The sequence below is a fragment of the Hevea brasiliensis genome, chromosome 3 (assembly GCF_030052815.1).
Source record: "Hevea brasiliensis isolate MT/VB/25A 57/8 chromosome 3, ASM3005281v1, whole genome shotgun sequence".
NCBI lineage: Eukaryota > Viridiplantae > Streptophyta > Magnoliopsida > Malpighiales > Euphorbiaceae > Hevea > Hevea brasiliensis.
Genome location: NC_079495.1, coordinates 93,880,051 through 93,902,507, shown reverse-complemented (window position 1 = coordinate 93,902,507; position 22,457 = coordinate 93,880,051). Strand labels below are relative to the sequence as shown.

At 33.2% G+C, this 22,457-nt stretch overlaps 2 protein-coding genes across 2 annotated transcripts; one reads left to right on the top strand and one right to left on the bottom strand.

Moving 5' to 3' along the window:
• The first annotated feature begins 44 nt into the window (after positions 1-44).
• On the top strand, positions 45-9,906 carry LOC110642862 (arginine biosynthesis bifunctional protein ArgJ, chloroplastic). Its single transcript, XM_021795044.2, has 17 exons — positions 45-152; positions 292-417; positions 1,234-1,357; positions 1,576-1,649; positions 1,770-1,814; positions 2,051-2,101; positions 2,199-2,267; positions 2,376-2,434; positions 2,596-2,665; positions 6,486-6,566; positions 6,649-6,735; positions 7,317-7,439; positions 7,947-8,009; positions 8,251-8,328; positions 8,401-8,546; positions 8,836-8,906; positions 9,244-9,906. Exons 1-17 carry the CDS (start codon positions 93-95, stop codon positions 9,324-9,326), a joined length of 1,410 nt encoding a protein of 469 aa, XP_021650736.2. The 5' UTR covers positions 45-92; the 3' UTR covers positions 9,327-9,906.
• A 579-nt stretch (positions 9,907-10,485) lies between these two features.
• On the bottom strand, positions 10,486-12,708 carry LOC110642854 (uncharacterized). The gene is made up of 3 exons (XM_021795035.2): positions 12,102-12,708; positions 11,428-11,742; positions 10,486-11,042 (listed from the first exon to the last, which is right to left on the bottom strand). Exons 2-3 carry the CDS (start codon positions 11,710-11,712, stop codon positions 10,638-10,640), a joined length of 690 nt encoding a protein of 229 aa, XP_021650727.2. The 5' UTR covers positions 11,713-11,742; positions 12,102-12,708; the 3' UTR covers positions 10,486-10,637.
• Positions 12,709-22,457: the final 9,749 nt, after the last annotated feature.

The window sequence follows — 22,457 nt, the reverse complement described above, 5'->3', positions numbered from 1 at the left end:
AACCCAAAACCCTACTGTCTATTCACTACACTACCCACTCACTGCTACTGCGCTAATTTCCAGAGATCAGCTCACGCCCACTCTACCAAAGCATGAATTCCTGTACTCTTCACTATGTTTCCATTAAACTCCCTGAACTACACACGTCTAAGGTCGGTGGGTTACTCTCCATTTGCTTGGTTCTTAAAATAATCGAGTAGTTAAAGATTCTTTTTTTTTTTTTTTTTTTTTTTCTTAACGCTGATTTTGTAGAAATTCATGCCTCTCTTTTTCGAATTGTGATTTTTGCAGATTTTGAGCCCCTTTAGTTTGACTAAGAGGGATTTTAAAGTATTTGCGGTTGCTTCAAGTGTGAACGAGCCGTCCAATTATATCCCAGCGGCTCCCATTTTTCTCCCAGAAGGGCCATGGAAGGAGGTGACCCATTATTTTTCTTAGATTCATTTCATTGGCATAAAGGGCTACTATAAGCTTCTTTCATAATAAAGAAAAAATAGATTCTTCTTTTACATGTTTGAACTCATTTTGAGCTAAAATTTCTACATTGTTTGTGTCTTATAAAGCTCCTCTCTTATTTTCTAATAAGTTTTTAAATCCTTTTGTGATTTGTTTGTGTCTTATAAAGCTCCTCTCTTATTTTCTAATAAGTTTGTAAATCCTTTTGTGATTTGCACTTCATTCTCATTTTCTAGTAACTCTCTAGAGTTTGTCTGATAACTTTTTCTTTTTTCCTTCTTAAAGAAAAGGAGTACAATGCACAGTAAATATGCTACAGTTTATTTTACATATTTTTGGATGAAAGTTGCGGTTAGTATTATTATTATTATTATTATTATTATTATTATTATTATTATTATTATTATTAGTAAATAATAATGGTTTGGTGTGTATAAGTGGTACTTGAACTCGAAATGCTTTTTTGTTTTCATTATTTTACGTGTTTTTTCCACTGGAGCTCATTTTGAGCGTAACAAGGGAGTCGACTTCTTTTAGTGCATGCACTCAAGATTTGATTACTTTATTCCTTACATGTAAAGAATCATTGTTTAAGGGAGAGTCGATAAAATTGATTTATTGCTACAATATTGCATCGACTCCATAATTTATGGGTAAATTCCTTGCGAATATTGGACGAAAGGTCAAGGAATATGCTTACTTTTTTATTCTTATATTAGTATTTTTTTTATTTATACTTTCAGCTTTCATAATTCAGTTTTAGGACTGTAAATATAGATTCCTGGGGGAATTACTGCTGCAAAGGGATTCAAAGCTGCAGGCATCTATGGTGGATTACGTGCCAAGGGAGAGAAACCTGATCTTGCACTTGTCACTTGTGACATCGATGCCACAGCTGCAGGTTAGCTTTCATTTTGGTGCATTTTATTGTCTTTGCTTTTAGTGATCTTAGATTTGGCATCCAGCAATCCAATTATCACCTATCTGGGTAAGTTTTTTGAACTGCATGTTTTAGATGAATTACTGAGGTAGTATAATTCTTTTATTAACTAATAACAAATGAATTAAGTTGTTGATGATGTTTCATCCTCTTTAATATTCCACATTCTCTATTTTCAGGGGCATTCACTACAAACATGGTTGCTGCTGCACCTGTCTTGTATTGTAAAAAAGCATTAGATATTTCCAAAGTGGTATGTCACAATATTAATCTACAATGTTTTTATGCAATCATTAGTCTATCAATAATCAAACAAATCACTGTGTAGATTGTTTTATAGAGATAATACTCTGATGGCTCAATCCTGCATCAGGCACGTGCAGTATTAATAAATGCTGGTCAAGCAAATGCAGCAACAGTAAGCTTTTCAAATTGTTCTAATGCAATTCTTTTTGTATTGCAATAATTTTTTTTTTTTAAATTTTTTTTTATATCTAAGTGAAGTTGGATAACAATAAATTTCTTTATTTGTCCTATCTGGAGTATCTGTCTAAAACTTGAAATTCCTTTACTCAACCTACTAAATTGTACTTAATGTGATAGTGGAAGTGAACTGAATCTTTTGTGGCTAAGATGCCTTCCAATGATATACAGGGTGATGCGGGTTACCAGGATGTGCTAGAATGTGCTGACACCCTGGCTATGGTATGCAAGTGTTATGAGTTGAACATCTCAACCTCATTGAAAATATATGTTGTGTGAATTTTATTCAAATTTTATCATGTATTTTTCGTTGTTCCAGATGCTTAAAGTGAAGCGAGAGGAGGTTTTGATTGAATCCACAGGTGTAATTGGTCAACGAATAAAAAAGGTAAAGACGCATGGTCCTTTTGTGTCATAGATCTCCTAGCTTGTTATGTTGGTTCTATTTATGCACTGTACCCTGAAGCATATTCTCATTTGATGATGGCTTTTGCAGGAAGCACTGCTAAATGCAGTTCCAAGATTAGTTAATTCTCTCACATCATCTATTGACGGGTAATAATCATGTTTCTATTGTTTAACTTAGCAATTTAGTAAGTTCTTGTTCCGTATTTGCTAGGAACTAATTATATTTGGTTTTCATTCAAGTAATATAATGTGGCTTCAAATAGCCTCCATGATTTGTCATTTTTGTGATATTTCTAGTGGATGTGCAGGGCACTTTCTGCTGCAGTGGCGATTACAACTACCGACCTTGTGAGCAAGAGTGTGGCAATTGAGTCCCAAGTATGGAAATTTAATTCGAAACCTGCATGCTGTGCATTGCTATCATCTTGTGCATTGCTATCATCTTGTATTTATAATTCAATAGTTTTATATGAAGAATCCATGTGGCTAGTTAATGCAGAATAGGAAGTTTAGAATTTTATTTAAGAATTTTAATTATTATAGAATTAGGAAATTTAAAGAGTTTTTATTGTTTAGAAATTTTATTATTATTAGGTCTATTATTTTCTAATTTATCTTATTTAGTATTCCTAATTAGAGTTAAATTATGATTTCTATTCCTAATTTGATTAGGGTTGTAAGCTCTATAAATAGAGCTAAGTTTTATTATTCAATAGCTTTGGATTTGGATTATTATTGAGATTAAATAAAATTATTGAGAATTAGTTCTTTTTTTCCAAGGATTGGTCATAGATTTCTCCTAGTCTTTATTTTTCTTTGCTTTGATTTTTTTCTTTTGTTCTACATCAATTTTGATATCAGAGCCTAAATTCAATCCAAATTTTAATAGCTTTTACAAACTTTAAAAAACCTTTCAACCTGTGTTTTAACCTCTTTCAAATTTCCTTCGTTTTTCTTGTCAAAATTTTCATTCAGCCTTCAAAATATATGCTGCCTAATTTACTGTTTATTATTAAAATAAAAAATCCAAAAGCCATAAACAAATTTTCTGGTCATCTGACTCCCTAGCCCTTATCCGACCGCCAATCTATTCATCCCTGTTGTCGGAAGTGCCGTCTACTACCCCTAGCACCAATTCCTTTCAGGTTGGGTCAGATCCAACTCTTGAACCCGCCACAACTTGAAGTAAATTTCTCGCAGCTTACTCTGAGTTGTGTTGCACTGGATTCCATTCTCTCTATTGCTTTCCTTTGCCTTCCACATCACTCTCTAACAGCAAATTGTGCCAAAACTAAAAGGAGAAGTTGGAGTTTTCTTGGATGAGGTATGCTTCTTTAATTTGAATACCATGTGGTGGACCGATAAAGGACTACATAATGAAATTATTGATTTTAAGGTACAATCAGATGAATTATGGGATACAATTCAAAGAATACAAGCTGAAATCGATAACTATTATGAACAACTTGATGAAATATCTTATTTGATAGATTTACATGGTGGTCCTAATTATGCTCCTTATAGTTTATTTGATGAGTATCAAGATATACAAATAATATTACAATATAGTGAGAAAGCACTTGAAGAATGTAAGAATGAGTATCATGGTCAAAAGGCTCATCAAGAAGTTAAGGATAAAGAAGTTGAACGATTTGAAGCATGGAAAAAAGCGCAATTGTTTCAATTGAGAGAATAATTGAATACAATAAAAAGTATTGAAAATATGAAGGCAAAAGGTCTTGAAAATATGAAGGCAAAAGGTCTTGAAAAAGCAAGGCAACAACAAGACAAGCTTGAATTTGAAAAGCAACTTGAGGTTGAAGGTAAAATTGAAAAGGAACAACTTGAAGAATCTAAAACAGTGTTATTAAAGGCGCTCGAGGGGCCCAGGTGAGGTGCCAGGCGAGGCAAGGCGCCACTCTCACGCCTCGCCTGGCACCGCCTGGGTTCCCTTCAAAGAGGCGAGCGCCCCGAAGCAAAGAGGTGAGAGGCAAGAGGCCCCTTGAGGCGACGCCTCTGTAATGCAATGACAATTTTTTTTTTAATTATTTAAAGCCAAATAAAAGAAAAATCCCTAAGCCACCTGCCTCAGTTCTCACGAGAAAGGAAGATTGACACTCTCAAGTCTCAACTGTGGCATTCAGCAGCACTTTCAGGTCTCTCTCTCTCTCTCTCTCTCTCTCTCTCTTCTTCTTCTTCTTCTTCTTCTTCTTCTTCTTTCCCTATTCCTTGCTACTGCTACGACCTGGGAAACCCTTTTTTTTTTTTTCCTTTTCCTCTCCTCCTCTGGTGCTGTTGTATGGGCATTATTCACCAGGGAAACCTTTTTTTTTTTTTCCCCTTTTCCTCTCCTCCTCTAATGCTGCTGTATGGGCATTATTCTTCTTCTTCCCTATTTTGTGCTACAGTATGTTTTGTGTACCTTTTTTTTTTTTTTCCTTTTCCTCCCCTTCTTATATAATTTTGCTGTATGGGTATTAGGTATGCAATAGTCTTGTTAATTTTCTATTTTGTTCAGTTTTTTTTTATTTTTTATTTTAATTGTTAATTTGTTTACTTTTTTATTCTTTTTATTCTTAATATTTTGTTGTTAATTTGTTAATTAGTTGGTAATTAGTTGTTTAAATTATACGGGTAATGTTAATTTGTTAATTTTTTTTACTTTAACTTTGTTAATTTATTAATTTGTTATTATTCTTGTTACCTTAACTTGATATTCTTATTGATTAGTTGTTTAATTTATATGGGTGTTGTTAATTTGTTTACTTTCACTTTGTCAATTTGTTCTTATTTTTGTTAATTTAATTTGCTATTCTTGTTAATTAGTTGTTTAACTTTTATAAATATTGTTAATTTGTTGTTATTCTTATTACTTTAACTTGACATTCTTGTTAATTAGTTATTTAATTTATTGTTTAATTTGTTAATATGTTAGAAGTACATATACACATATAATTTAGGTAATTTAGACTATGGCGCCTTGCTTTAAAAAGGCCTCGCCTCGCCTCTCGCCATAAGGCCCCCTGTCGCCTTAGTGTCGCCTTTCGCCTTGATAACACTGATCTAAAATTGAAGAATTTGAAGATTTGAGTATTAAACATACACCTGTCGAAGAGCTTATTCTAGAGCAAGAAACTGATGAGGCTATTCAAGCCATGGAAACTTTAACGTAGATTGAAGAAAATTAAGTTATTCCTAATGATTTGAAGAGCCTTTCAACGGTTAATAAGCTTCGTTTTATTTGTCCAGATCCTTTAAGAGATGCAAAGAAAAGCATGACGTGCTTGATTTCAAGCTTGTCGCTACCATACAAGAATGAAGAGTTGATTGTTCTCCTGATGCAGATTTTGATTATCTCGCACTTTAAGACTTGAGGTTGAGTTTTTTCTGATCAGGGGAGAATAATGTAGAATAGGAAGTTTAGAATTTTATTTAGAAATTTTAATTATTATAGAATTAGGAAATTTAAAGAATTTTTATTGTTTACAAATTTTATTATTATTATTAGGTTTATTATTTTCTAATTTATCTTATTTTGTATTCCTAATTAAAGTTAAATTAGGATTTCTATTCTTAATTTGATTAGGGTTGTAAGCTCTATAAATAGAGCTAATTGTTATTATTCAATAGCATTGGATTTGAATTATTATTGAGATTAAATAAAATTATTGAGAATTGCTTCTCTTTTTCCAAGGATTGGTCATTGATTTCTCCTAGTTCTTTATTTTTCTTTGCTTTGATTTTTTATTTTGTTCTACATCACTAGTAGCTTGAATTTGATGTGCATGATATGCTAGCGGCTTTCTCATTCTGTTTCCTAGTTAAAAATGGGGCTTTACATGTACAATGAATCATCCACGAAGATTCTTGAATATCAATATGCACCTTGTGCCAGCTCAAAAGAGTTGAGAAGTCTTTCAACAGGACTTAGTAGTAAGTACTTAGGAGTGTCAATTTTGATGATGTTTATTGTAGTTCATTATTTATGTCAATTGCTTTTTATTGCTACAAAGTGTTCCTCGGTACTCAAGTTAGAATCTTTTCCGTTAAATTTATTGTTGTGCTAGGATGACAGTGTTGTGTTATGTCACTCTCAAGAACTTCTATCTCTCAAGAGTTATATATCCTCACATTTGGAGCTTTTATTTGAAATTCACTGCAAACGATAGGTCCTTTTACAGTTTATTGAATGCATCAGGTTGGAGGAACAAACATACGAGTTGGAGGAATGGCCAAAGGTTCTGGGATGATCCACCCTAATATGGCCACCATGCTTGGTGTACATCTCTTCTGCATCTATCTTGATTTTTCCACAGTAGCACATATTTTCATCCCATTCTTTAAGAGTTCTATTGTTTCAGGTAATAACCACTGATGCACTTGTCAAAAGTGATGTTTGGAGGAAGATGGTACAAATTGCTGTTAATCGGAGTTTCAACCAAATAACAGTATGTTATATTATTGCTTCTATTTCATGTGTTCTAAAGGCCTACTGCTGGTTTCAATAAATTGGCATTGTAGTGAAGTGCTGCCATTCTTGTGCTTGAAGGATAAATAATGAAATATCTTTACTTGAGAATTTTGCCATGTAAATGGTTACAGCAATTTGTTGTGTTGTGCCACTTAATAGTTCCAATGGGTTTAGCTCTGATGACAATGGCTTTATAAATTTAGTTGAGCTATGAATTTTGACATTGCCAAACTACATTAAATTAACATTCTCCCTCTATTCTGCACAGTTCTCTTTTACATGGGTTATCCTGAAACTCCTTTGCTTTTGTAGAGTGCAATCCTGCATTTGCGGTTCCCCCAATGCTGCAGTGATGCTTAAATTTACTATCCTTCCATATGAACAAATATTTGTTTCACATGCATACCCTTTGCATATGAATCGCATTGCTCTATGTTAAGACTTGAGAGAGATTCTTGCCTGTAGGAATGCATTGTTTTTCTTTATCAAATCATTTGATTGGTCTCCACTTGTGTTTCTACTTAGATATTTAGCTGGTTCAGATTGGTTTTGCCACAGGTAGATGGAGATACTAGTACCAACGATACAGTCGTTGCTTTGGCTAGTGGTTTATCTGGATCAACCCCAATATCATCTATCAACTGCAATGAGGCAGTGCAACTTCAAGCTTGCCTTGATGCAGTAAGCTTGACTGTCATTTATCATTTCATTCTTTCTCTATTGTCCCAAAATATATTTTGATTGTTGAATAAATAAGTAAATGTGATCCTGCATCTTGTTCTTCTGAAACGAACTTTATAAATTTAGCATCACTACTATAGTTATGAGTTTGTTATTTCTCCAAACAGGAACATCTATTATATGATGTCTACCAACTTATCCTATTTCTATGTTTCCTTTTTCTTTTCCATTTTCATTTAATCGGACAATTGTAACCCTACTTTCTAGTTCAGCTTTATGTTAATTCCGTCCATCTTCCTTCTCCAAAATAAATTTTATTTCAGCTATATTGTGTCACATATCTAAACTCTTCCTTGCCACCGACTTGTATTTAAATGAACTTTGTAAGATTTGGAAGACTTTTTGACAGGCTTGCAAGTTGGCCTGTGATTATTTAGAACCTTATAATGTTACTAATTTAGGTAAAGTGTTGCACTTTTCTGAATTTTTCCACATTACTATTATCAGGTAATGCAAGGTCTTGCCAAATCAATAGCTTGGGATGGAGAAGGAGCTACATGCCTAATTGAGGTCTGTTTCTTATGTTAAAAGTGTTTTCATATTTGATGAGCCAAAATTTGTACTATAAATTACTTCATATGATGTTTAACTAATTCAAAACCAAGTATGAGAAATGTCTTAGTGGAGCAAGCTAATCAGATCTCTGAAATATTGTTGATATTTCACTACTAGCAACTTCCATCTAGCAAAATATCAAACCATTGTATGTGAACAATGGAAATTTTGTCTAATTGTTACTTTGATGTGTTAGGTAATAGTGACTGGTGCAGAAAGTGAGGTGAAAGCAGCAAAGATTGCACGCTCAGTGGCATCTTCTTCACTTGTCAAGGTATAAATCAAAACACATCCATTTGATGCTTCAGTTTAGCCATCTTTAATTCACTGTCAACTATGATGACAGGCAGCAGTGTATGGCAGAGATCCAAATTGGGGACGGATTGCTGCTGCTGCTGGCCATGCAGGGATTCCTTTCCACCAGAACAACCTCCACATTATGCTGGGGGATATTTTGCTGATGGATAAGGGGCAACCACTTGCATTTGATAGGTGAGACTTATTGCTGGCTAATGTAATTAAAATGGGGATACTACTACCCTCATGGGCATAGCCTAGTGGTCATGGCAACCTTGTAACAACCTGGGAGTTCAGGACTTCAGGTTTCAAATCGCCATACTGTACCATTTTTTTTTTTTTTTTTTTTTGGTTTGGGGGTGGGTGGGTTTGGAGGAGGACACTCCTTAGGACATATTCTGCATCTCTCTTATCTTAGCAATTCCTTTTTTTATATTTTTTCATCGTTTACCATATTTAATTTTTGATGACTGGTGTTTCTTAGGGCTGCAGCTGGTAACTATCTCAAGAAGGCTGGTGAGACCCATGGTACAGTTGGAATCTACATTTCTGTGGGTAAGCTTCTGAAATGCGTTGATGTGTGGAAGCATATTGCAGTTGTAATTTTAATAATTTTCTATAGGCTGCATAAAATATGCTAGAACCCTCAAACGTAATGTCAAGCATAATCTGTGTACCCAAGTGGTCATCACTCTCAAATTGTGATTTAATTTAGCAAGTCAATGCAACTGCACAAATTGTAGAAATAATGCATCCCATTCTATTCTCTGCAGCTGTTAACCCACCGAGTCTGTGTATCTCATTATACTTTTCCATAATTATAAGTAAACCTAGGACAATGATCATCCTCGGAACTTAACCTACTTTATTTTATTTATCTTGCACATCACAGGTGATGGAACAGGAAGTGGACAAGCATGGGGCTGTGACTTGAGTTATGATTATGTCAAAATAAATGCAGAGTACACATCATAGAGAAATCCACTGTATCCCAGCTATCATTCACCAAATTGAACTTTACCCCATCAGAGGGCATTCCAAAAGATTAAATAAATAACACTACTGTTATAAAAGAGTGTACCTGATCTTGTCTGGGCATAACCAGGTTAGGCTGCGCTCATCCAAATGTGTATACGTGGGCTAAGCATTCCACGCCCGAGTTCCCCACTCATACCAAGCCCGAGCCCGAAGAAAATATGAGTTGCAAGTTATTGTTGCGATAACAATTGCAAAATAGCTTATGCCCGCATTTTAAAAAAAAAAAAATCCGTGTGGGACATATATGGATTTAGGCTCTCTAACTTCAATGGTACTAGAGTCGGCCATTGCCTCTCAGCTGCAATCGTGCAGCATAGTTGGTGACAGATTGCCATGTCTTGTCCGGACTAAATTAAGCGAGGGCAAAGTCAATTTGCATGGGGATTGGGATTGCAGAGTGTAGCGAAATATTATGATGCCTATTATGATGCCAATTGCAAGGTGACTTGCACTCAACATTGAAAGTATGAGATTTTATAGTGGAATATATGTGAATTTGGACTCTCCAATTTCAATAGCTAACTTGTGGAGTGATTCCTCCATATTGCTATCGATTACTGTCGAATCTCAAATTTTGTAATGGTAATCTTGGTCTGATGTCAGGAAGATTATTCTCCTTATGTCGCTTACTGCCAAATCTCAAATTTTGTAATGGTAATCTTGATCTGTTGTCAGGAAGGTTATTCTCCTTCATACTAAAGTAGCAAAATTGTTGAAGTCATTCGTGTAGTTAACAATGTGTTTGATAAAATGTATTTTTACTTATGTAATTTTTAATTTTTAAATAAAATAATTATTAATTTAGTCTTCAACATAAACATTTAACCTTAAGTTAATATAAATATTAATAACATAAAAAGTTAATTTAATTTTTTTAAATATTTAAATAATATTAATAAGAGATTAAAATTATAAAAATAATAATAAACAATTTTTTTTTAATGCTAACATGAGATCGCTTGATTTTGTTTTTTAAGTTTTTTTTTTCTTTTTTTTTTCCTTCTCTCTGAGTATTTTTCCTTGCTTTGATTCCTCTGATATTTTACTTCCATCCGATCCAAACAAGCTATTAGTGCCGTTGCCCAAAAAAGAAAAATTAAACAAGCACCAAAAATATAATATAAGTTGATATAGTTATAGTATCAACAAAAACACGGGCAAGATAGGGTACCACATCTTCCAGTCATAAGCTTCATAGCTACATTTATTTATTCACATAACACCAGGATGTAGAATGAAGATGTGATTTCACAACGCCTCTGCAACAGGGTAGTGAAACGTTGTGGGGGATTTTTTGAGGAAGCTACTTCCACAGTAGTCTGGGCTTCCAACATCAAATTCATCAAGGTCAGGGGCATCACAAGTGTTCAGTGTTTTATAACACTTATCAGACCTACCACCAGTTTTGTGCAATTGCTTCTTGTCTTTACCACCTCCTCCTTTTGAGTTGCCTTTCTGGCCCTTCTTTCCATTTTTCTTGTGGTTATTGTTGCTATTTTTGCCTTTATCTTTCCTAGACTTCCTCTGCTTGCTTGTAACAGAGTGTGATACTGAATTAGGAATAGGATCATACACATCAGGGGCCCAAGTCACAGACAGCTTTCTTGGGGATGTTCCCAGTTTTTCTCGACTACCTTTCATGGCAGACACAAGCTTCAAAGAAAGAAAAGATCAAGTTAACTTTGTCAACAGAAAGCTCTGGCAAATTAAACAATCGTAGAGCTACTATTTGTCCAATGCAAACTAATATCTAGTTATGTGACCCTTGCAGTGCAAATCAATCAATTAAATTTGGTTCTGTAAAATGGCCAGTGGCATTAACAGATCACACCCACTGGAATTCAAATGAAAATTCCAGCACCACCTTAGTTCTTTTCCCCCTTCAAAACCACCACCATCACACCACTGCCTCCTTCCCTCTCTGTCTCTCTCAAGAATCCAATTCCATCAAATAATACAAACGAGAATGGTACTCCTTGATTCAAAAGATGCCCGATCCACATTAAATATGCAACAGTGGAATGAACAAAAAGCTTACTGGCAATGCAGGCCTTATGGGCTCCCCAGAGAACAGCAGCCGCAATGCTGTTTCAGGTTCATCATCTTCAGATGGCAATGCTACAGCCTTTTCTAGAGAATTTTTAACGGGTTCATGCCCAAATGGCTCAAGCTCTTGGAATCCCTCTGCACCACTGGTACCGTCTCCATCAGATGCATCTGCTTCTTGAACATCCCCTAAATGCCCAAACTTGCTTAAATTGCTTTGGATTTCGTCTACCAGAACACCACCACCATCCACACATCGATTACAGATAACTTCCATCAATATCACCACCAAACAAGAAATAGGTAACTGCAAAAACAAGAAAGCACTCTATGAAAACCTCAAACACACGCCACAAATAAATTCTTATTAGCATAGAAACGGATACACGTCAAGTATATAAACAATTGAAAGCCTTCAAAATAAAACCATACATTGCTCTCAAATGCGTGATTGAACTGCTGATAGTCTCAATCAATATCCTCAATAGATAACAGATCAAAAGATATTATATTACTGAGCTGAAAAAATAACGATCAAACGCAAAATTGTCCACATTACACGCAAGCCCATATATTCATCATATTAAACCCATCAAACGCACACAATTAAAGTGAAGTTTCATAGCATATGAACAAGATACACAGATAAACCCATCAAAACAGTACCTCTTATGCTGTCTCTGAATAGCTCTTATCAAGTCCAACCAAATCCTTCAAATGATCTCTCTATCTCCGATTTCTCGAACCCGATTTTCACGAAAATAACAACTAATTGTAGAAACCCAGAAAGCAAGAACCGAAAAGGAACGAAAAGAGAGAAAGAACTAGAAACGAATATAGAAGAGAAATAGGAAGAAAAAGTTCCTAATGTTAACTAAGATTACCACGCCGGTCACGCTTTTCAAGCTGTTTCAAACGATGATAACACAATCCACCATGAAAGAGAGCCAAAGATGGAAGCAGACGGAGCTGTAGCTGTATGGGTATCGAAGGCATTATCTCCCTCTGCTCTTCGAAAGAGCCACCTTTCTTTCCCTCCTTAAAACTCTGCACTCACTCAAAACCAGCTCTTCGTCGACCTCTTGCTTGGATCATCAAACGCATGAAAGACAATTTAGAAAAGCGAAAAAGAAGATCGATGAGAGATCATCAGAGAGAATCCATAGAACTAGAGATCGGGAATTGAGGGAGAGAGGGGGTTTTGGATGAGGGTAAGAGAGAGAAAATAGAAAGACGCACAAAAATAGGAGGACAGTCGATGGATCCAAGGGCGAGTCATATGGCGATTTCTGAGATTGAATCAGGATCGTCCACGTTTCTATCAAACTTTCCCTCTCTTCCTTCTTATTTAATCCAATTCTAATGTTTAAATATAATAGATATTTTTTAATTTTAAAAAAAATATATATATAATAGATATTTATTCGGCGCGGGTTGGGCTTCGATCTCTGGTTCACATTTTATGGATCTCTCCAAAATCGCTAGTCCTTATTACGAGTCCAACACATTTTTTTTTTTTACCATAAATGGTTTTTGTGCATAAAAATAAAATAAAACTTATATTAAGAGTATGATATATATAATAAATTCTGATTTTATATAAAAATAAAATTAAATAATTTTTAAATTAAATATATATTTTAAAATTTAAAAAATATATAATTGAAATAATAAATATATAGATATTAATATAACTGTTTAATTTAAAAATTATTTAATTTATTTTTATATAAAATCAAGTTAATCGAAATAGTATTTTAAAGTTTAAAACAATGTATCTTATGTTTGGTATCTCAAATTTAGAAATTTTCAAATACTAATATATTTTTTATATTAAATTTAGAATCTTATATATATATATATAATTTCGAACTGTGACACATTAGAAATCATAATTTAATTTTTATTAATTTAATATTTTATATGTTCTTCCATAAATATGTGTAATTTGAATTAATAATTATCGTTAAACAATGTTAATACGGTGAACATGTGGCATTGACATGATACATCAATGATACATGTTCATCATATAAGCATCATATGAGCGTTATATAAACATCATCTCTGTCATGTGTTATCACGTCAGCGTTATATATTCACCGCATCAACATTAGTTAATAATAATTAACAATTTAAATTATATTTATTAATAAAAAAATATAAAATATAAAATTAAATTAAATTAAATTACAATCTCTTATATATTAAAATGTAAAAGCATAAGATAACTTTTTGTATTATTCCCTTTTAAGAATTCGAAAACAAATCAACATCATTTTCATCGTTGCAAAAGTAGCATTGGAAAAGGGAAATCTGTATCAAGTAAGCCTAGGCTTCTATACTTCTACAACAAGTAATAACAATTTCAATATCAATGTTTGGGGTGGGTACAGTTTAATTTAAATCGAATATATCGAATCAAATTATTTTATTTTAATAATTTAATTTAATTTAATTTTTAAAATAATTTAGTTTAATTTGATTTTAAATTTTAAAAATTTTAATTATTTTAATTTGATTTAATTTTAAAGAAAAAAAATTAATTGAACTGAATTACTTTTTTAATTTTTAAATTACTTTATTTTTATAAAGAAATTCAATTTCATTGATTAATGATTATTAAGTTTAAATTAAAATTAAAATCATATTAAATAACTTAAAAATTAAATATAAATAAAAAACCATTAAGATCCTAAAACTGATTATTTTGATTTTTTGTATATTTTAATTTAATTTAATTTAATTTTTAAAATATAATAATTTTATTAATTTAAATTTAATAATTTAATTTAATTTGATGTGAAGGAATGTTTAGTCCTAAATAAAACAATCAAATTATAAACAAGTAATGATAGAATATAATTAATAACCAATACATCATGCTTCCCAAGAAAGCTTCGATAAAAGAACCTAACAGCATCGAAACACGAAAATCTTAAACGAATGCAAAATCAATAAAGAAGCAAAATTTAAATGATTAATTGATAAAAAAAAAAAAATTATGTTAGGATCAAAAGTGTTGCAATATTAATTAGTATAATTAATTTAATATATTTTTTAAAATAACTTAAGCTTATTAAATCTAAAGCATTGTCCCTTACTTTTGTAACATAACACATTCTGAAAACAAAAAGAACAAATTAATCCTCCCTTACTTTCTCTCTCTATATTGCTTGTTCCTCCTCCTTCTCACCTGTAATCTCTAACAATGAGTCGAATGCCAAATAGCCACAATCTCGATGTTCAAATGTGACCTTGCTATTAGTGTCTAAAGCTAACCAAACACTCCTTTTTCTTTCTATTTCTCATGACACTTAGGTGTCTCAAGTCAATCTGTGATGTGCTCTTGCTCTCTTTGATTTGATGATTTCGTGGTGAAAACACAAAATTTATGAAGTATAAAAGCAGACTCAGTGGAGTTCGTGGTTCACCGAAGTCTCAAAGGTTAGGTCGTAAATTATAGAATTTTATTTGTGGATTTGACAGGTTTCATGTGATTCAATTTTTAATTCATGTATATCATGCTATTACTTTTTCTAATCTGAAATTTTAGATTGATAGATTGGTTACTTCTTTATTATCAGGCCAGAACGGATCAATTTTCAAGTTGGTAAGATTTTTCTTAGCTTTTGACATTTTTTTAGGGTTTCGTATTTTATACGCCTAAGCATTTCAACACCTTTTGCATAATTTCAGTAACTAGTTGAGGGTACAGATTTAGGGTTTCATATATCAGTTTAATGCTTTTTTCTTTTGGTGAAAACTTAGTACTAATTTCAGTAGAGCAAACCAACCAGAAAAAGAATTTTGTTTTACATGTTTTTTTCATCTCATCTCTTTCTAGTTTGGAGTTTCTGTTTTTGTGTTTTTGTTATTTCATTAGTGAAATAATTGAGAAATTAGCGTGGCATGGAATAGAATAGTATCATGGAGAGAGCACAAGTTATTACAGGTTGTGAATCATTGTGCAGCACTTTTCTATTGTTTGGTTCTAAATTATGCAAATGAGCTAAGGTTTGAACTGGAATTATATTCTGCCTTGTGTGGGGGGAGCTGTTGAATCATGAAATGAGACTTTGGATTGGAATCTTTACTTACATTTAGCCTTGCCCTTGATATGTAACTGTATAGAATTTTGGAATGGAATTGGGTTGGCCCATAACCTATCTAATAATTTACCTAAATAACAGCACCAAGGAGTGTACTTCATGTTTTATTTATTTATTATAGTAGCCTTGCAACCTTGCTTTTGTCTAGAACAAGCAATTGAAGTACCTAACTATTATTGTATTAAAGGTCATTGGCTTTTGTTTAGAACAAGCATGAGTACCCTGTCACCACGGAGTTGCAAGTTAGTCTTCTTTTCTATGCTTAATTATATATCTAAATTAGAAGCCTTCAGATATATGCACAATTTCCAAAGAGAAAATTTGTTTTCATCACATCCTTCTTGTAGTGAAATGAAACAATGTCATGGAGGAGAGCATCCTTGACATAAAGAATTCATTTTAAACAAAAATGCATTTGAAATTAAAAAATATATATATAATAAAATAATATATCTATTACTTTTTCTATTTTTAAAATATTATTTTGTCAATTTAATATTAATATATTTTTTTAACAACATATAAATTAATATTTATATTTAAATAATATTTTAAAAAATAAAAAAAAGTGATAGATATGTTATTTCATTATAAATTTTGTTTATTTCAAATGCATTTTTGTTTAAAATGAATTTTTTTTTTTTATTTCACTGATGTTCTCCTCCACGGCTACAGGAAGAATAGGATTAAAAATTATTTCTTTGTGAAACAAAAACTATTGCTTGTATATCTTAAGGCATCTAATGCAGATATAAAATTAAAAATAAAAAAGAAGACTTAACTTTTTTTTTTTCCCGAAAAGATAGGAAATCATTTGATTAGGAAAAGGAGTTACAGGCCTAAGACTAAGATATTAAAGCCATCTAAAGTCCAGACCAAAAGCTTACAATAAGAAGCCCTTAAGGCCCATAAACAAAACTCTAGAGCAAGGAAAGTTGCAGATGAGATTGTCTCCACCAAGCCAGCCATCAACGGCATTTTCAATAGCAATAGGGAAGCTGAACCAAATAAGAAAAGGGAGATCATTTTTTTGCTCAAGAAACTAGCTTAAAGAGAGATCATTTTTTTGCTCAGGAAACTAGCTTCAACAAGATACTAGCTAAAACCCCAATCGTATCTTTCCTTCACGACCGTAGACCCAACAGACCCTTGAACCAACGATAAAAACAATAGTCTTTGGAGAGGTGGTGCACGGCAGAGCTCTTAGCATTTCAAGCCTTAAGGGTCAACTCCAATCGGTTGGCAATCGCAAGAACCAGTCGAACAGTTACATGACCGCAGAGGTACTGAGCACAACTAAAAGGATTACACCCTCCATAACCCAACCCAAAGAAATTCCAACCATGCAATGCCAAGATAAAAGCCAGAAATGCATGCAAACTATATCAACCAAAGTAGATCAACAAAACCCTCAAAAGTTGGCGCTAGATCTATCACAAAAAAGCGAAAACAATATTATTTATGTACAAACCCCACCCGGGTGTGTGGAGGACATAACCCACTTCCAGGATAGGGGATGAAGTCCCCTCTGCCCTGATGAGGCAGAGGAGGCTGCTGGTCGGTAAGGGCAGAGACCAAGTGCTTTAGGAGAAGAAGAACGAGAGGAGAGGAAATTCTCTCTCTACTGGTTAGAGAGAGACCAACGAGAATGGCATATTCATGCTTACAAATTTAATTTCTAGAATTGTGAGCAGTAACATACAACAAGGGTTGAAATTTTATAGGTACCCGATTCAATTGAATTATAAGAGGGTGGTTTTAAATATTATATAATTAAATTGAGAATGTTTTTAAATTTAAAAATTAATATTTATAATAAATTTAAGTTTTAAATATTAAATATTTATTATTAAATTTATTTATATAAATATTTAATTAGATATAAAATATATTTTTTTATAATAATATTTATAAATTTTTATATATTTTATTTTAAATAAAATAAAATTTAAATATTTTATAAAATTAATAAATTTTTAAAATATAAATTATTAATAAAAAATTTTTAGGTAAATTATTAATTAAAATAATATTTTTTAAATAATAATAATTAAATTTAAGATGAATTTAAATAATTAAAAATAATCGAATTTAAAATAATTTTAAATTTTGATAGTATAATTTTTATAAAATATTCTATCAGTCATCGTTTCTAAGTTGCACCAAGCATTAATCTCTACAACTCTTGCCAGCTGCTACCCATAGTACCATCCTCCTCTTTGCCAGAGGCTACCCATAGTAGCGTCTAGTGCTTAGATGGCAGAGGGGTGTCAACTTCGCTAGGCACGTGAATCATTGGGCGTTGGACTCTAGCATGGATCACGTCTACTAGTAGACGTTACTTTGAACGCACCACGCTAGCAAAATTTACCCCTACTTCGTAAATAGTTTCAAACTAGCACTTAAGTCGTATTTTTAATTTTTTAATTACGCTTTTTTGGGGAAAAAAAAGCCAAGTGAAGAGTTGATTTGAATCACAAATAGGGGTGGTAATTTCAGACTCAATATAAAAATAAAAAATTTAAATTGAATTTATTTATGTTTATATTAAAATTATATCGACTCTTTTATGACACATTAATAATTATGTCGATTTAAAAGTTAACCCTGATTTACTTATTTTAATCCTGATATTTATAAACAAAATTGATGAGATATTTCTTAATTCCCTTTATAAAGTTGCCTATTATTCTAATATATATATATATATATATATATATATATATATATATATATATATATTAAATTTGAATTTAAAAATGATTTCACAAGAGTTTGCTTATCTAACTTAATAAAAAGACTTAAAAAATTATCACATAATATAGCTTTTTTTTTATTTTTTATTTTTTTAAAAAAATTTTAATATATCATATTAACCATCAATTATTTATTTAAATGTTTTTAATATAATTTTTTTAATTATTCTAAATATTTATAAATTTATATTATATATGTGTGTATTTAAGTGTATGTTTGTGCACGTGCAAGAGTGCGTGTATATGAGAAGAAGAGGAAAATAATAGGACAAATAGAAATATCCTTGAAAAAAATTAAATATTCAATTAGATAAAAATTACATCTATATTAATAAATATGAAATTCTAATCTATTCAATAACAATATATTTGTCATAAATTTGTATCCATTGTCGTAAGGGATTTTGGGGTCGGCTGGACGAAACTCTTCACTGAAGTGGATAAAGTGAGGAGTCGCCACTTTAATTTTGAGGAAAATTAAAGAAAACCATTTGTGAAAATAGATTAGAAAGAAACCACTTCGAAAACAGAGATTCTAGGTTCGGGCTCCGTATATGGGCGGGGAAGATGTTAGGCACCTCGCCTCGTCCCTCAACGAGGGTAAACAGATTTAATGTTATACTCTTCATAAATTAAAAGGATAATTAGAGGGTTGGGATAGTGACGATGTTAATCATTTGTGCAAAATAAAGGAATACTTGATATTTCACTTATTTTGGGTTGCTCAAGAACACAAGTTCATGAGACGGCCCTATAGTGAATATGTGTCGTGTAGGGTTATCTTATGTATTGGAATTGTGTCATTTTAATTTGGATTTTGTTAAGAGAGCTCGAGTGAGAAGCTTCTCCCGATCTCTAGATATGTTTTTATTAAGAGTTTTAGGCGAGAGATTTCGGATAAGAACTCTCCTCCGATCTCCACATATTTTATTGAGGTTTTGGTTGAGAAACGGGTAAGAACTCTCCCCCGATCTCTTAGAATATTGGGTTTAAAGTTTTTAGTGGAGGATCTCGGATAAGAACTCTCCTCCGATCTCCATGTTTTTTTATTTGAATGAGAATCAGGTAAGAACTCTCCCCCAATCTCTTAGAATATTTGGTTCAAAGTTTTTAGTGGAGGATCTCAGATAAGAACTCTCCTCCGATCTCCGTATTTTTTTATTTGAATGAGAATCAGGTAAGAACTCTCTTCCGATCTCTTAGAATATTTGGTTCAAAGTTTTTAGTGGAGGATCTCGGATAAGAACTCTCCTTCGATCTCCGTGTTTTTTATTTGAATGAGAATCAGGTAAGAACTCTTCCCCGATCTCTTAGAGTGTTCGATTTAAAATTTTAAATGAAGGATCTCAGATAAGAACTCTCCTCCAATCTCCATGTTTTTCATTTAAATGAGAATCAGGTAAGAACTCTCCCCCGATCTCTTAGAATATTTGTTATGATCGCATATCGTAAGGACCTTGAACTAAGGATTCTAGCGCCTAAAGGCGCCAGAAACCCGCGTAAAGCTTCTCTTAACCCACTGATGCCTCATAACTAGAGGGTAGATACAAGACCGAACTTCTTGCCGATCTCCTATGTGATCTCCTTATCAGAACTCTTTGCCTGGCGATATCCGACCTCTTTTGGTTACTGATCTGGGACCCGATCTCATCTCGATTCCCTCTCTATTATGTTTAGGGGTGAGCAATTGGTTCAAACCGAACCGAATCGAACCGAACCGAATTAAATTATGAAAACCGAACCGTCAATTTTAGAAACCGAACCGAACCACTTTATTTCGGTTCGGTTCGGTTTAAACCGATCGGTTTGATTTTTGATTGATTTTTTAATTTAGACTTGATTTTCAAGTTATTTGGTCTAATTTTAACTTTGATTTGAACCTAATAATCATTAATCAATGAAATTAAACAATTAATATATAAAAAATTAAATATAATTCATAAATTTTCCATAAAAATAAATTAATTCAAAAATCAATTCGGTTCGATTTGATTATATAAATCACTATTCGGTTCGGTTCGGTTTAACCGATTTTTTTCTTCAAAACCGAACCGAACCGAAATAACCAAAATTTTTATAAATTAAAACCGAACCGAACCAATTTAATTTTAAAATCGAACCGATTGAACCGAATTGACTCGGTTCGGTTCGGTTTTTCGGTTTGAACCGAATTCTGCTCAGCCCTAATTATGTTACCTCCTGGGTTTGTTTCATAACTTAACCTTATAGCTTATTTCTCTAGCCTATTATTTGAACTTATGTTACGGCTATTCTTTTGTCATTTTTATTTGTTCGAAAACTTTCATATTAAGATACTTCTATCAATATCTTTTAAATTACCTACAAGTTGCCCATAACCAAAACACCTATTTTTGAAGGAAATAAAAGCTAAGAACGGATAAATAAAGTTTACGAACGAATATAAAAGTAGATTTGGGAAATAACTATCGGCCTGAATAATCTACGTTGAGATTTTAGTGCAACTGAACATAATAGAAAATTTCAAGAATAAGAACAGATAAAATAAAACACGAGTGTTCGGCAAAATGACAGTCTAGACACTTACCTGTGGGAAGTTGAGGCTATTGAACTAACTCTGGAACTACAGATATTGTAGAGTTGAAAACTGATTGTCGAAGTACCCGTGCTTACTTCGAAGTAACGAGGACCAGGTCGGAATGCAGCTGAGTCAAAGCGATGGGAACCGGGCTAGAACGAAGTCAAGCTTAGAGGGCAATATGTTGGTGTTAGGGAGGTGAAGATGAAACTGAACAAAAATGGTCTCGCCGAGTAATGAACATACACTGAAAATGAAGAATTTCAGGGTCCAAAACTCCTTCAATGGAGATACTCGAGAAAACTGGTTTCTGAAGTTTCCCGATTCTATGAAAGCTTAGAATGGCAAAGTAGCAAGACTGAATCAAATTTTAGAGCCTTTCCACTATAATCACCACCTCTTTTTTTTTGCCTGTCCCCTTTACAGTATTGGATGCAGGTATTTATAGGGAACGAGTGCTCTTAATGAAGGGTCAGGATCTCCCTAGGGGAGACGGAGGGTTTGGATTCAAAGGGGCATGATCCGATGTCTGAGAATTAAAGAGAATTAAAATAGAGGGCCGGGATCCTATTCAGAATACCTGTCCTTTCTCCTCTTAATCCAACGAGTCTTGCCTTATAAGATGAATCCGAGGGCTGGGAATAAAAAGCGCTGATCCTGTCGTCTACTTTTTGATCCAAGGGCTCCGGATTCATCCTTACAAGTATGATCAACGGTGGAGATCAAGGTGTACAGAACTGCCATAACTGTTTTGGCGTCTGTCAGCTAGGTGGGCATTTCTGCAGCTGAGGCGTGCGGTGAAAATTTGATCTGCCTGTAACACTTTAACTAACTAGGCTCTGATTATGAAGGGAGCTGATTGAAAGTTATTTTAATCCCTCTGTGCTTTTCGATCTTTATTTCTTCCGATCTCCCTATTATAACCCTCTCCTTTTCCGATCTCTCTAGTATCAGCTCCCTTCTCATTCCCCGATCTCTTCCATTCTTGATCTTTCTTCCTTATCTACTTGCCTTGGTCAACGCCATTAATTCTTCCGTTATCGATGCATCCGCTTCGATTTCTGCATGCAATAAATGCCTAGCCCCTATATATATGTACCAACAGGTAAATGCCCCCCACACTTCACTTCTCCTTCTTTAGTTTCTCCATTTCTCCAATTCTAGTTTTTTCGGTAAGATTTCTGATTATGGTGATTGCTTTCGATCTTTTTCCATCTGTTTTATTCGCCCTTCGCCCGAAAATTTACAATCCCAATGATTGGAAAACCATGAGGACATCTAATAACAGTGAGAGAACCGGACTAATTTACCGATCAAGACCGAAAGTGATGATTATGCCGATCTCGAATCATTCTACCGGTATAATCAATGGACCGATCTCGGGCAAGAGGACTGCTAATTTCAATCTTAATGTCGGTGACCGCCTCTTGAAGTTCATTTGGCTCCTCACCACATCGAGCGTCCCGACTACAGCTCGGTTCTGGTCGATGACATCGATGATGACTCCGCTCATTATTATGAGAGTCATAGTCACCCTATCTGAGCTGCACTTCTATCCAATACTTGTGGCTGATTTTTTTATCAAACACATCTTTTG